General features: G+C 38.3%; 1 protein-coding gene across 2 annotated transcripts in view; it reads right to left on the bottom strand.

Moving 5' to 3' along the window:
- Positions 1-6,272: 6,272 nt before the first annotated feature.
- The window catches only part of LOC142340929 (uncharacterized), a 28,397-nt gene continuing 21,445 nt past the window's right edge, over positions 6,273-13,224 (bottom strand). For both annotated transcript variants that reach the window (XM_075391719.1, XM_075391710.1), the window contains exon 3: positions 6,273-9,007. In XM_075391719.1, the coding sequence (XP_075247834.1) occupies positions 6,595-9,007 (2,413 nt within the window). In that variant the 3' untranslated portion in view covers positions 6,273-6,594. The remainder of the gene's footprint in view (positions 9,008-13,224) is intronic.

The following is a 13,224-nucleotide window of genomic DNA, read 5'->3' as shown; positions in this document are numbered from 1 at the left end:
ATCATTTGAAAGTAATCTGACATCAATCTGTTCCAGATATCAGTCAGCAGCTTTTGTTGATCTCTGATTAATCGTCTGCAGCTGACTGGTTTCTAGAGAACAAAAGATTAGGCCAAGTTACGTTCAGGTGTCCAACGAGAAAATGATTCATGGTTAATGATTCGAGGTCTTCCACGTCTCCTCGTCATTGCTGCTATCGGACAATTGCTCATCAATTGTGCGGCAAAGCAAAATGTTGTGCGAAGTGAATCCTCATTTATTCGCTGTCCTCCGAGGATATTAAACATAGCTTTTTGCAAGACCTGACAAATCTTTCCCCAACACCATCGATATGGGGTGCTGCTAGAGGATTGAAAGACCATTTGATACCTTTCTCGGCCAGCTGTTGAGTGATTGTTGGTTGTAATTGTCTAAACTGACTGAAACGTTGCAACTGAACAACTGTGTCTTTCGACTTCTTGTTTACAAAACATAGATGTTCTTCAATTTCATTTGTTGCCTGATAGAGATTGTCTTCGAACAGAACAACCGGTTTCTTTAACCAGTATGGTCATTCGATCCAGTCACCTTTGCTTAGTTCATCAAAACTTTCGCCTCAATTTCCGAGGCGGCTTGGATTCTTTGTTCCTTGTATGTGCTGCCACTCATCTACAGTAGAGTATCAAAAATTTCAGCAACTTTGTTGGCAACAAATGTTGGCTGCTTCTCGTTGCTGGATCGTATTCACGGGTTCACAGTAGTTGAGTCCAACCAGGTAAACACTTCATGGAAATGTAATTTATGTCCTGCGAGAATTGTGTTCTTAAAACGATTTCGTGTTAGCGCTGCAATGAATTCTAATTTTGGTATCGTGTGGTGCTTCACGGGCGCAACTCTAGCTTTACAAATAAAAAAAGATACATCCCTTTCTTGAGCTGAGTTTTCCTTCTCAATATACGCCATGGCGCGCAATGCATCTTCTGAAGTATCACCAACAAGGTGAAGCTCATTTTTCACAGCTTCATCAGTTGTTCGATATCATCGTGGTACGTCAAATGGCTCTCCCGCGTTGAGCTCAGATACCCAACTATGGGAGTCGTCAATAAAATCGTCGCTGATGTTTGAGTACCACTGTTGACCACGCGTTCGCCATGTACGTTTAAGGATTATCCTGCCGCGAATAACGAAAGGCACTAAAAGTCCCAAGGGATCAAATACACTGGAGACTACTGATAACACTTTTCGTTGCGTCCATTGCGTTATTGGCTCAAAACTCAGTCTTCGGCAGACTTTCAACGTGACAGTATCGTTGTTCCATTCCAACGCAAGTATCGTTAGTGTTTTTTTGCGTTCAATCTCTCCATCGAAATTCGTGGCCCACTTTGTGAGCTTGTGTCTACCTCTAGCAAGCATATCAGTGAGATCCTTGTTGAGAATAGTTGCCTCTTCATTTGCGTAATCAGAAACCGTCCATGTAGAAATTGTTTTGAGTGACTTGACTCGCCGAGACAAAATCATCAGCATTAGCCCTAGAGCTGACGAATAGTTGTTGCTCAAGTCCTCTTGTTTTCCGTTTCAAAATAATTCCACTTGGTAACGCTCTCCATTAAACCTCATCGTTGAATTCAAAATCTTATCCGCTATTTTGTCGTCTTTGCTCCGTTGATCAGCAACTATCAAAGTTCCGTAGGATTCCTTGCCCCAACATATTTTGACAACTTGAGCCAAATCCGAATCTTCCGGGTTTTCTAGTTGACATGAAGCATCAAACACTTTCAGATCTCTCTTTGGCCAAGGTCCACGAACTGTCCAACCAAGTGGAAGTTTGAATGCACGTGGTTTGTTACGTCCAGTTGTTTATGTTATAGCGGTCTAATCAACTCGTAAGCGTTCTAAACTAAGAAAACGTTGACTCCCTTTAAGTCGATCTCTTTGAACGCAACACAACCTAAATATGGATAGCTTTTCTTCATTTCGCGAAGATCATACACACTTTTGCCAATTTGCATTGATTCTTCAATGTTAACCGAGAGCTGAAGAAAGCTCTGTTCTGTCAAATTAGCCGGCCCAATTGTGACCTGAGCTAACTTGCAGGTCGTCAACTGAGTTCTATGGTTTCCGGTATTGGTCAGTAAGAATAGTTTGTCAGTTATATTCAATTTATCAAGAATTTTGTCGTCAACCAAGAATGTTGTGTTGAACCGGTGTCACATGCTGCTAGTGAATCTTCGAAGCTTCCGTTTTCTACAAAAGTTTGTACTGCGATTTGCTGAAAATCTAATACTCATTCAACATTGCTGGTCATGTTTTTACTGTCTTTAGGCTTCTCTGAACTAAATTGCTGCTTCCTTTTCTGATGCAACAGTCTGCTGTGTGTTTTATCACAACCATCATTTCCACATTTTTTTGTCATCTGGCATTCTTTTGCTAAGTGTTATTCTCCGAGGCAAAACAAACATAAATTTTCCTCTTTAACTGCCGCATAGCGTTTGTCTACCATTGTTTGACATGTAGCGGTTGACATTGTTTTAAATGTTCGCAGTTCCAAATGCGATGGCTATCGTTGTCGATTGCACATTTTGAACTAAAATTGATATAAACGTCTAGTGCATTGAACGAAGAATCTTGAGGTCGTTTGCTTTTCTTGCCATCAACTTTTTTTTCATTTGACCCTCGATTAGTAGAGTTACTATCTTTGAAACCACTGATACCGCTAAATGAGGACTTTTTGACAAGGCGCAAATGCACTTGAGCCTCCTGTTGCAACCATTTGGTCAGTTCCATAAGATTGGGTAGCTTTTGTCTCCTGATTGGGCTTTCATCAAATGCAAACCATCCTCTTTTGATTTCAGTTGCCAATTTGCTAACTTCAGTATCCAAGCTGCTGTTTGAGAAAAGATCATTCGAATAACCAAATTGCTGTAAAATTGTAACAAAAGCTGCTATTGAGTCTACGAACTCAATAAACCCTAGTGAATCGTGATGCTTGATGGCATGGAAGGTTTGAATTTTGGCTAATTGAGTTGAAACAATCGAACTTGGTTGTCCCAATTTCCTCTGCATAGTGTTCCAAGCTTGCTGATACATGGCTCCTGAGTACCCCAGTTCTGTGATGGCTCTTTTTGTTTTGCCGTTGACCAAACCTTTGAGATGACCAATAATCTCGTCATTCGTGAGTGGACTGCTATCAGACATTGAGAGAAACATTCCACTCCATTCCCGCCCTTCCAGAGAGTTGCCGTCGACTTCGCGCATCTTCAGTTTAGGTAAGCTACGTTGATGGAAAGATGGAAGATCATCACCTATAATTCATGATGTAGGGATGAATTGAGTTGATACTCTTACCGATCTTTCAGGCTTGTGAAGAGTTGTCTCGAAACCCTTGTCTCCTGGTGCAAATGGACTCATCCATTCAGTGGGCTTGTTGAAATTGCCACCAGAAACATCTGTTTCTCACTCATCAACTCTTCCGCCGATTCTTGAAGGCAATGGTGTGTTGTAGGTTGAAGCCTCATTTTGCTTAAATAGTTCAATTAGCTCAACATTCTCTGGTTCAACATTGTTACAATCGTTGTCCTCCACGTTTGATTCGAATGTGATGCCTTCTGACCTGTTGAATTTATATCAACATCGCCTATATCAGATTCCAAAAGGAAAAGTTTCTCTTCTTCTTCGAGACGTCGCATCTTTTCTTTGTGTTTTCTAACTGTGTTTCTAACTGTGTTCAAACTGTAAAGGTTTTGATGTTTTCTTTTTCGAAGCTGCATGCGTTTTTGACGACTTCTTGTCGTCGTTCTTTTCGCTTCATTTGCATCATCGCTTCACACTCTGCGTCATGATAAGACTTCCTTAAAGCACTTTTAGCGGAAGAAAGAGAGTTGTTTCTTGGCTGATCCTTTTCGGCTGACTCATGCTGATTTACATCAGTGCCACCAGACGACTGTATGTTTGTTACTAACTTTGAGCCTCCTGTACCTTCACCATCATGAACAGAGGTAAAAGACACAACAGATTGATTTTCAAAAACGGCTTTGCTCGACTCTGTTTTGCTAGCCGTTCCATGTTGCATAAGCTTCAAAATTGCGTCTCTATACTACTCAAACTGGTAACGATTTTCATCCGTTTGTCTTTTTTCGTCTTTTGAGAACTCCGTTTCCTTGAATCTTTCGTTCGCTTTGTCCAGTAACTTCTGTAACTCTTCATCTTCATTGAAGTAGTTACTCAATTCTTGACGAATGCAAACGTCTTCCCGTCTATTTCTCAACTTTAAGCATTCCTGGTTGACTTTCACGAAATCTTTTACTGCTGCTTCCTCTTTTTTCTTCATTTTCTCATAATATTGTTTTGCTAACTCATCGGTGTCTCGAGAATACCATGGGAAACTGCTGTCACTTTTCCGAGGGGTAGGAATCTCAATCACTCCTCTGTTTTTCTTTCAGTAGTATTGATATGGTGCAGCAGTCACCTCGTTGCGCGGCCAAGTCATCGGTGAAGTTGATAAATCCTTTGGAGCTGGAGAAGTGGATTTAGTTGACATAGCGCTCACATTCTGCTTCGTCTTGAAAAACTTCTAGAACATTTTGAAATAACAATAATGATTTTCAGTGATAAATTTCTGCTTTTCGAGTAATTCCGGCAACGAATTAGTCTTCTCAGAAAAATAAATCAATTAAAGCAAGGGTTTCAATCTCAATTGTTCGAAATTATTCGATTTCAAGGTCCGGGTTGGCGGACCAAAATGTTACTGCTGATTTAAACAACTACTAAATTGAATTTAAGCAGCCTGGTTCGTACTGGATTTAAGCAGCCTGGTTCGTTGAAACAAAGAATTAAAAGGACTGTATTTTAAAAAAAGTATCCTCTATAGATTTAAGCTGAACCTTTTTTAGTGCTGACTGTTCTTTCTGAGAGCAATGATTGTTCTAAACAACTGTATGCACATGATATTTACTTTGAATAGTATACATTTTGACAAAAATCTTCCACACAAGTCAAATGTAAAAATTACGCAATAATTAAATGTCGCAACGTTCCATTGGATATATACAGTCTATAAAACTTTCAAAATGACGCGAATCATACCACAAACAACATAGAACACCATCATTAGCTTTATGTAACTCTTTATGAACATTAGGAAGACTAATTAAGGAAAATCTACTCGAATTACCGAATAAACAATGAGTAAACAAATGTTTTTGACCATCGTTTCTTGCTCTGAGGTTCAGAGTGATGTTAATCAATAAAATTCCATTGTACTCCTAAATTGGGGAACTAAATAACCTGAAATGTTAAAAATTATAGGCTAAAACAGAAAAAGTAATTTTAAACAAACAGTATGAAAGCACAACGAGATTCATATCTATTTTAAATAGTAATCATTCCGTGTTAAAAATAATATAATCAGTTAAGGATATGAAAGTAAAGCTTTGGGATAACTTACTGGACTTAGCAAACACATTCAACACAAAGCATGTACATATGACACAACTCTAGCACTGGTGAGTAGCACCATGATGTAGGACTTGCCCCAGGGAGTGTGCCAAACCCCCCCCCCTCCTTTTAGTGTCCTAACTCTTTGAGCTTGAGAGCTATTTTGGGTCAAAGTTTGCGTTTTCACGGGTTTTTTAGACAAATCTGCAATTTTTAAGGGATTTAAACACCGCATTACGGCGTAGGTTGATTTAGCATCGTTAGCATGATAGACTAGACTCTTGTTAGCACAATATTAGTAATGGAAGGCATTAAAACTATTTTCAAACTAAAAAATTGCCGGTTTTCTGAACTAATTTTCGACATTTAATGGAAAAAAGTTATTTTGATTTCAGGATTAAAGGTAAAATTAAGCCGTACATTTAACGAAGTTGAAAGGTTCTTTCTACTGAGCAAAATTAGAGTTTTGTTTTCTCAGCATAAGTTTCTGATCGCAACAATTGTCGAGAAAAAATTTCTTGATTGTTCATGTTACCCTATCGCTCCAGTCTTCTTTCATGTGTACACTCTTAAAAAGAAACAATAAGGCTGAATGAGTGCAAGTATAATTGATAAAACGCCTAATGGTGGAAAAAGAGTAATTTTTTATGAGTCCACCCTACATAATCCATAAATAGGAGTGGAATACGCATTTTACCCTAAATCCCACTAACTAATGGTGGATTAAGGGTGAAACCTCGGCCCAGAAAAGCAGAGTCATAGCCTTGATAGAGCAGCTCGTTTTCCAGGAGAACAAATTCTATTGCTGCAATGGTTCACTTTAAAAAGAAACTTTAGTTGGGTTAGTTTGAAAACGATGATCTTTGACGAATTTTCGAAATAATTTTAATCACACTACTAAACGATGATATTTGACAAATTTTTGAAATAATTTTAATCACACTACTATTTTTCATACTATTTTTGAAATCCTTTGCCAATTTTACATTAAGGGAATTAAGTTAGTGAAATTCAGTTTAACTATAAGAGTTATTTAAACACTTGAATAAAATTGTCATATGGAATTTGGCCTAAGAGGAGATAAATTTTGAGTTTCGTGTTAACTAGTTCAATACAGGGAAATAATTAGTGACAGAGATTGTCTGTGATATGTAATGTCTTCTAATAATGTGATTGATATGCTTAGCAGTGACCGTAAGCGTGGTGATCAAATTGTTCCTGTCTCTCAATTCCGTTCATGCACCTGGGACAGAATATGCCATTGCAGCTCTGATCAGGGCACTGCAAATTTCCATATCTCATGTATTCTGAAGAGCATGTCACAATTTCATCACAATACGGACAACTTTTAACTTCAATTTCGGCTCCGTTTTCATTTGCATTTTGCTGGTTTGTCCATTCGTTCACGTACGCCTCCCAAGCACTATTGACCAGTTGTTGAAACGTTGCAAAAGGCAGGTTGTTTTGCAGGTCGTTGTTCAGAATTGTCTGGCCGCAACTACAGGTAAGCCCGTCAGCTAAGAAGTGTTCATTTTCGCTTTCTTCTTCGTCATCATCAGCATCGTCCCAATTGTCCTCCTCATTGTCGTCGTCGTCTTCATCTGCTCTAATTTGCTGCTGGCAGTGTTGAAAAAGGCAATGTGCGCAATAAATGCAGCCACAAAGAGATAAATTATTGGCTAGTTCTGAAATTTCACTGCTGATATCAATTCTCAACATGTTCTCATCATCTGATTCGTCGTCATCATTACTGCGGTGGTTTTTCAGATATACAGTTTTCGAACACTTGCAGCAGGTGAAAGTCTCGTCTAGACTCCTCGAGTCTATTTGTCTGCGACTAATCTGTTTTAAAATAGCGTTGTAAGCTTTTATCCCTTCCTTTCGTATCTCGCTGGTTATTTTGACAGTTGGCAGTTCCTTATCTGTATCATTAGATCCATTTAAGGAAATCTCGACACGATCACCGAAGTCTTTTCTGACATTATCTACAGCTTTGGAGAATTGATTGCGTTCGTGACGCAGTAGCTTAAATTGGAAGAAGTATTTGAAAGAAACACTTCTTAGCAGTCTGTTTAGATGTATCATAACTTGATTCGAGATTTCAGCTTTATCATCTCCAAAAACCTCGAATCGTGGATGCTCAGCTACTCGGAATAAGAGTTTGAAATGTTTGCGTCGCGCAAACTGGTTGTTGATATCGTCCTCGACTCGCTTCAGAAGTTCTAAAACCTCGTGGAACATGTCTGAATTGTGTGGCAACAATCGAGAGATTGGAGGCACTTCAGGGTCAAACACGCCACTATCTTTCAACTCTTCGACACACTCCAAAACTGCATTTACATGGTTCGATCGATCAGCTCTACCAAACGTGAAGGCATTTTTTCTCGCCTTCACTGTAACGTCCGGATAGTTTAGATATATAACAGATGGATAGATAGCTGTGTCCGTTACGTAGACATCAATTTCGCTATCAAGACAGCACTGGCTCTCTGACATTCCCCACCCTCTTTTCCTATTGTTGAAAGCCTCAACAACCATTTTAGCAACTCGCTCTGAACTGAAAATAACTTTGCAGCACCAGAATCGCTTCTTGTCAAGGTAGAGTTGCCCGATGGTTGGAGCACCCCAATTATCTTGATCGGGGTTATCGAGCCCGTCTTTAATTCGGTCCAAAGCCCTCCCCAGCCGGTCAGCATTATTAGGAATGTCCCTGAAGAAGACTGTGGTTTTATTGGACGAATAGAATCCTGTTACGATTTTTGCCTCTGGAATTGCTTTCGAATCCCACTTGAGCTTCAGACCTGGTTCGAACAAAGCGAGTGGTCTGGACTCATGACACAAGGGGTATGGAACCTTGAAATCTTTATCTAGTAACTTTTGACGCGCATTTTCGATATCGAGCAGCAAGTCTGTTTCATCGAACAACGTTCTTAATTCACACATGGACCCGTATGCTCTTATCTGGCCGTGCTCAAACATAAATTTCACGGATGCATTTGATCTCTCGCAAAGATTTTTGATATAGAATTTGGGCATCAAGTTACAAATTGTACCCAAAACACGTGGCCCAACATTTTCAATTGTCTCTTTCAACAAAAGCGTCTGTGGTTCGCAATTGTTTCCATTACCAATCATGCACCTGGTGAGCCATCGCTTTCCAGCATTTTGTGATATCATTTGCGGGTTAACTCTTACTGCGTGCCTCATTAGAACTTGTCCGCTTTGAGATCGAAACAACGATAGGTACATGACGTAAGTGTTGTCAACAACGTCCCCATGTTTCTTGAGTGAGTCATCGGCCAGAACAAGTTTGAACAGATGAGCATGGTTGCCTCCGTTTTCTCTATCAGCGTCATCGTAACTAAATGCTTCCTGGCTTTTGCAGTGGATCTGAATTGTGTCAGAGGGTGTTATAGCTGAGTATCCGGCTTTCATAAACTCAATGTCGTGCATTTGCGCTACATTGTGAAAGTATCCCGCAACTAAAGCTTCCAGCAAATTTTCTTTCAGATCTTTTAGTCGTGCATTTTTCTCAAAGGAGAATTTTCCCAACTTTTTGCGCCTCTTCAGAAACAGGTAGACGTTATCACTTGACCTAAACACATTAGTGACAGTAAACACTAATGCATTCTCTCTCAAGATTTGGGCAGTGTTATCAAAGATCTGTAACATTTTTGTATAAAAACACAATTGCTATAAATGGCAAAAATGTGCACACATTTTTGGAACTTAGAAAAAGAGATTTACCAAAACAAAATCGAAAAACAAATTCCAATGTAACACGGCTCTGATCAATTTAACCGCAGTAAATATTTAATCTTCATTTGAACGACTGTTACAAAAAATGCAGGTTCTTCTTCCAAACTAATAAAATTTACCAAAGCAATTGCATTTTGAAACTGTTTTCCGGGAATTTTCTTGCATCCATGAGATGGCATAAAGTTTTCAAAAAATAAATAAATAAGCCTAATGTTCTGAAAACAAACCTTTCCTTCTTTTCTTCTTTTCAAGATGATATCAGGAATGCAGATGGTTTCAACAGATAAACATAGCCGACTAACGTCGGGCGAAATGCTCCCAAACGACCGGCGAGCGGTTGGATTTGTCAACAGCTAGCCACGGTTTAGTGTCCTCAGGGCGCTACCTCTTTATCCCGTTTCTGAATACGAAAGTCAAATGCGTCAGACGAGAAATCAAGGGAGCAAAAAATTGCATAAAAGACAAACAGGATTATTATATTTGCTACAAATTGCTTTTGAGAGCAATTAACAATGATTTCCTAAAAGTGCCTGTTAGACAATTTATGGTAAAAACATTTCAAATACAACTCATTGATAATGAGGATCAGAGATGGTGACATTACGCCACATAACAGCAGCTGAAGTGCGGAATCAACAAAAAAGAGAGAGATAAAAAGTGAACGAGAAAGAGAAGGAAAGGAACTCTAACTGAAAGAGAGAAGGAGACAGGAATATCTTCCATGATTGGATTCGACACTGCAACTTCTAGTTTTCTAACCATGAAAAAAATTGAAAAAGGCAAAATTAAAAAAAAGTTTTGATTTCGCAATAAAAAAACAAAACCATTTTTTGTCTCGAAAGTTCTGCCAAGTAACCCATCTCCGAGACTTGAAAACTTTCGTTGGCCAGTAATAGTCGTTAAACTCAGAAAAAGACAAAAAATAATGAAAAAATTTGGAAAAAAAATTGCAAAGTTCAACAAAATCTTGCTAAAATTTCAGACAGTACTATCTTACGATTCATTTCATTGCTTCAAGAGACTATCCAGTATCCTTGTTTCAAGCTTGAAATAGTTTCACTGGCTCATAAAGATCCATACGATTGGAACAAAAATTTTCCAAAAATTTGAAAAGTTTAAATTTTTTACAAATATTGCTGAAACTGGAGTTAAAAAAACTTTGATCACAATCCAAAAAATTGATTAAATTCGTGATATTAAAGTCTTGAACATTCCATTACTTCTATAAACTACGCAGTAACATATTAGCAAACTCTAGAGGAATTTTTGTGGCTCTTGAGGCTAGGGAAACCTAAAAAATGACAAAATGTTCAAAAAACTTCAAAAAAATTGCAACTTTTATTTTTAAAAATTTGCTAAAACTTGTGGTAATAAAAAGTTGAAAATTAACCAATTACCAAAAAATATTTTCCAGCAACTTATTATCAAAGCCTAACTGAGGCTTTTTTGACCCTTGAGGATCGAAAAAGCTGAATAATGACTATAAATTTTAAAAAGTTGGAAAAAAAATGGCAAACATTATCAAAAACATGCTAAAACTCTTGATGTCAAAATCTTGTAGGACATTCCGTTTAATCTAGAAATTATTCCGTAACCTATTTTGAAACCCTAGAGGAGGTTCCTTGGCTCTTAAGGATGAAGACATGAAAAACGGCGAAAATTTCAAAATAAATTTAAAAGCAAACTTTGTCAAAAAATTGCTCAAATTTGAGACATTAAAAAGTTGAAAAACTGTTCAATGATCATTAAAACTTGTCAGTAACTTATTATCCAACCCCATAGGATGTTTTCTGGACCCTGGGTCTGGAAAGATCTGAATAAGGAAAAAAATGTCAAAAAATTTGAAAAAAAAAGCACGTTTTGTCAAAAGATTGGTAAAATTCGTGATGTTAAAATGTTGAAACCATTACATTACCACTAAAAACAATGCAGTAACCCATTATAAAACCCTTGAGGATGTTCCTTGACAACTAGGGCTGATAAAAAACAAAAAATGACAAAAAATTTTCATAAAGTTTGAAAAAAATAGCAAAATAGTATAAATTTGCGTTTTTAGCAAGCGGTTGTTTCTCAGTAGCTAGCCACGGAAGGGGGGTGCACCGGGGGCTGATTGGGGGGAGGGAGCACATTGGGGTGGCTTTGGGGGCAATAGGGGGCTCAACAGCGGGGGTGTCTTCAACATCTAATTACCGCCCTTCACACCACAATTATAAGTATAAGTCTCCAAAACAGTTTGAGCTGAAACAGAGCTGAAAGGCTCTAAGAGCACTTATTGCCCACTGGGCGCTACCTGTTTATCCGTTTTTGAGGACGAAAAGTCAAAAGCGTCAGACGAAAAATTGGTCAAGCGAAAAATCGCATAAAAAACATAGCCGGTAGAATACCGGAAACGGCTCGAATCGTTGTGCATTGTAATCTCCAACCTAACCTTACCAAAATCAGAACATCAAAATAGACAAGAGAAAAAAACAAAAGTGGAACATCAAACCACATTAAAGTGTTTTAAAAATGCCGACAATTTTTAGGTGCATGGGGAGCTAGGTGGGGTGGGTGGGTAGATAGGTTAGGGAGGTGGGTAGTGCTGGGGTAGTTGGGGGCTGGGGGTAGGTGGGGGTAGTTAGGTGAAGGGAGGGGGTAGTTTGGGGGTAGGGTTAGGTGGGGGTAAGTTGGGGGGTGCGGGGCGGTGGGGGGGTAGATAGGTGTTTGGTGGTAGATAGGTGGTGGGGGGGGGGGTTTGTGCCGTGTAGTTTAGAAACTTAGGGGTGACTTATATAGGAACAAAAAATCTCAAAACCTCTTCAACTTAAACATTACCAGCAGTTCCTACATTACCAGCAGTTCCTAATTACTATACAGTACAAACGAAGCTACTGTTCAACTCCAATGTTCGAAAACAGAAGTCAACAATCAAAAACGGAGGTAAATGCTCGAACAGAAAGAAGTCAAATTTCAAGTCATGATCAAACTTGCTTTCTGCTAAAAAAAGAAACCTGTAGAATCTCAATACTCCTCTTCGAGTCGCAAAAAGACCTACAGGACTAATATAATTGCTACAAACTTCGTTTGAGAGCAATTAAAAACTTCGTTTGAGAGCAATTAAAAACTTATTACTCATCTGATTTTCTACTCTAACTATATTCGGTACTTACTTGAGGAAATCAGCATATTGTAAAAACATGAGGCTCAAATTCAGTAAAAATTGCTTTGAATACTACTCAGGATTAATCGAACACTGTTTGCCACTTTTGCGTTATATGTCGCATTGATGCTATATAATAAAACGTCGCAAGCCTTTTTCTTGTGTCTTTTAGTTCAAAATTTCCTCTCATTTGTTTATTCCGGCTGTTTGTTTTTATTGTAGAACTCAGTCCCTTGCTGACAAAAGGAAGGCTTTGATCAGTTGTTCAAACTGCCTCATTCATGGAATGAAAGCAGATGGGTCGGATTTAATTTCTGTGAAAACTCCTAGAGTCTCTCGTTGATTGTTAGCAAAGATTTGATCGTGTGACCATGGTTTCATTAAACAGCAAACATATTCACAAACTTTTTTATAAGATGAAATATGGATAGTAGAACTTATCTCTAATTTGTCGTAAAGCTTATCGGAGCTTAGTCGCAGAAATTGGTTGGATATCTTGTTGTGACATTTTTTGTCAATTTTGCTTTCACCATTTCTAGTGATTTGCTAATGTTGGGTTCACACTACTCTTCGTTCATTCTCTAGTAGAATTTGCTGCTTGAAATCTAATATACACAAGGTTACAATGCTAACATGCTTGCAAGGAAAATTTAAGTGCTAATCTAATATTCGTGCGCATACAAAAAGTTCTCATAAAAGATTGTAACCATTCAGTTAGTTGGTCTTTGTGCTAGTTAGTTGGTCATTTATCCCAGAAGCATTATCGCATAATTGAACAACCAGATACTTGTATGGTAATTGTTACATACATTTTTCAATATGGTGGAGTATATATATATATGGGAGCCAGGCATTTTCACTTTAGCCAAACTTTCACTTTGTGTAGTTCAATAAAATTCCGATACTACCAAAAA

Source organism: Convolutriloba macropyga, chromosome 1 (assembly GCF_964194025.1).
Source record: "Convolutriloba macropyga chromosome 1, txConMacr16.3, whole genome shotgun sequence".
Taxonomy (NCBI): Eukaryota; Metazoa; Xenacoelomorpha; order Acoela; family Convolutidae; genus Convolutriloba; species Convolutriloba macropyga.
The sequence above is the reverse complement of the archived record's forward strand: the minus strand, read 5'-3'. Positions and strand labels throughout refer to the sequence as shown.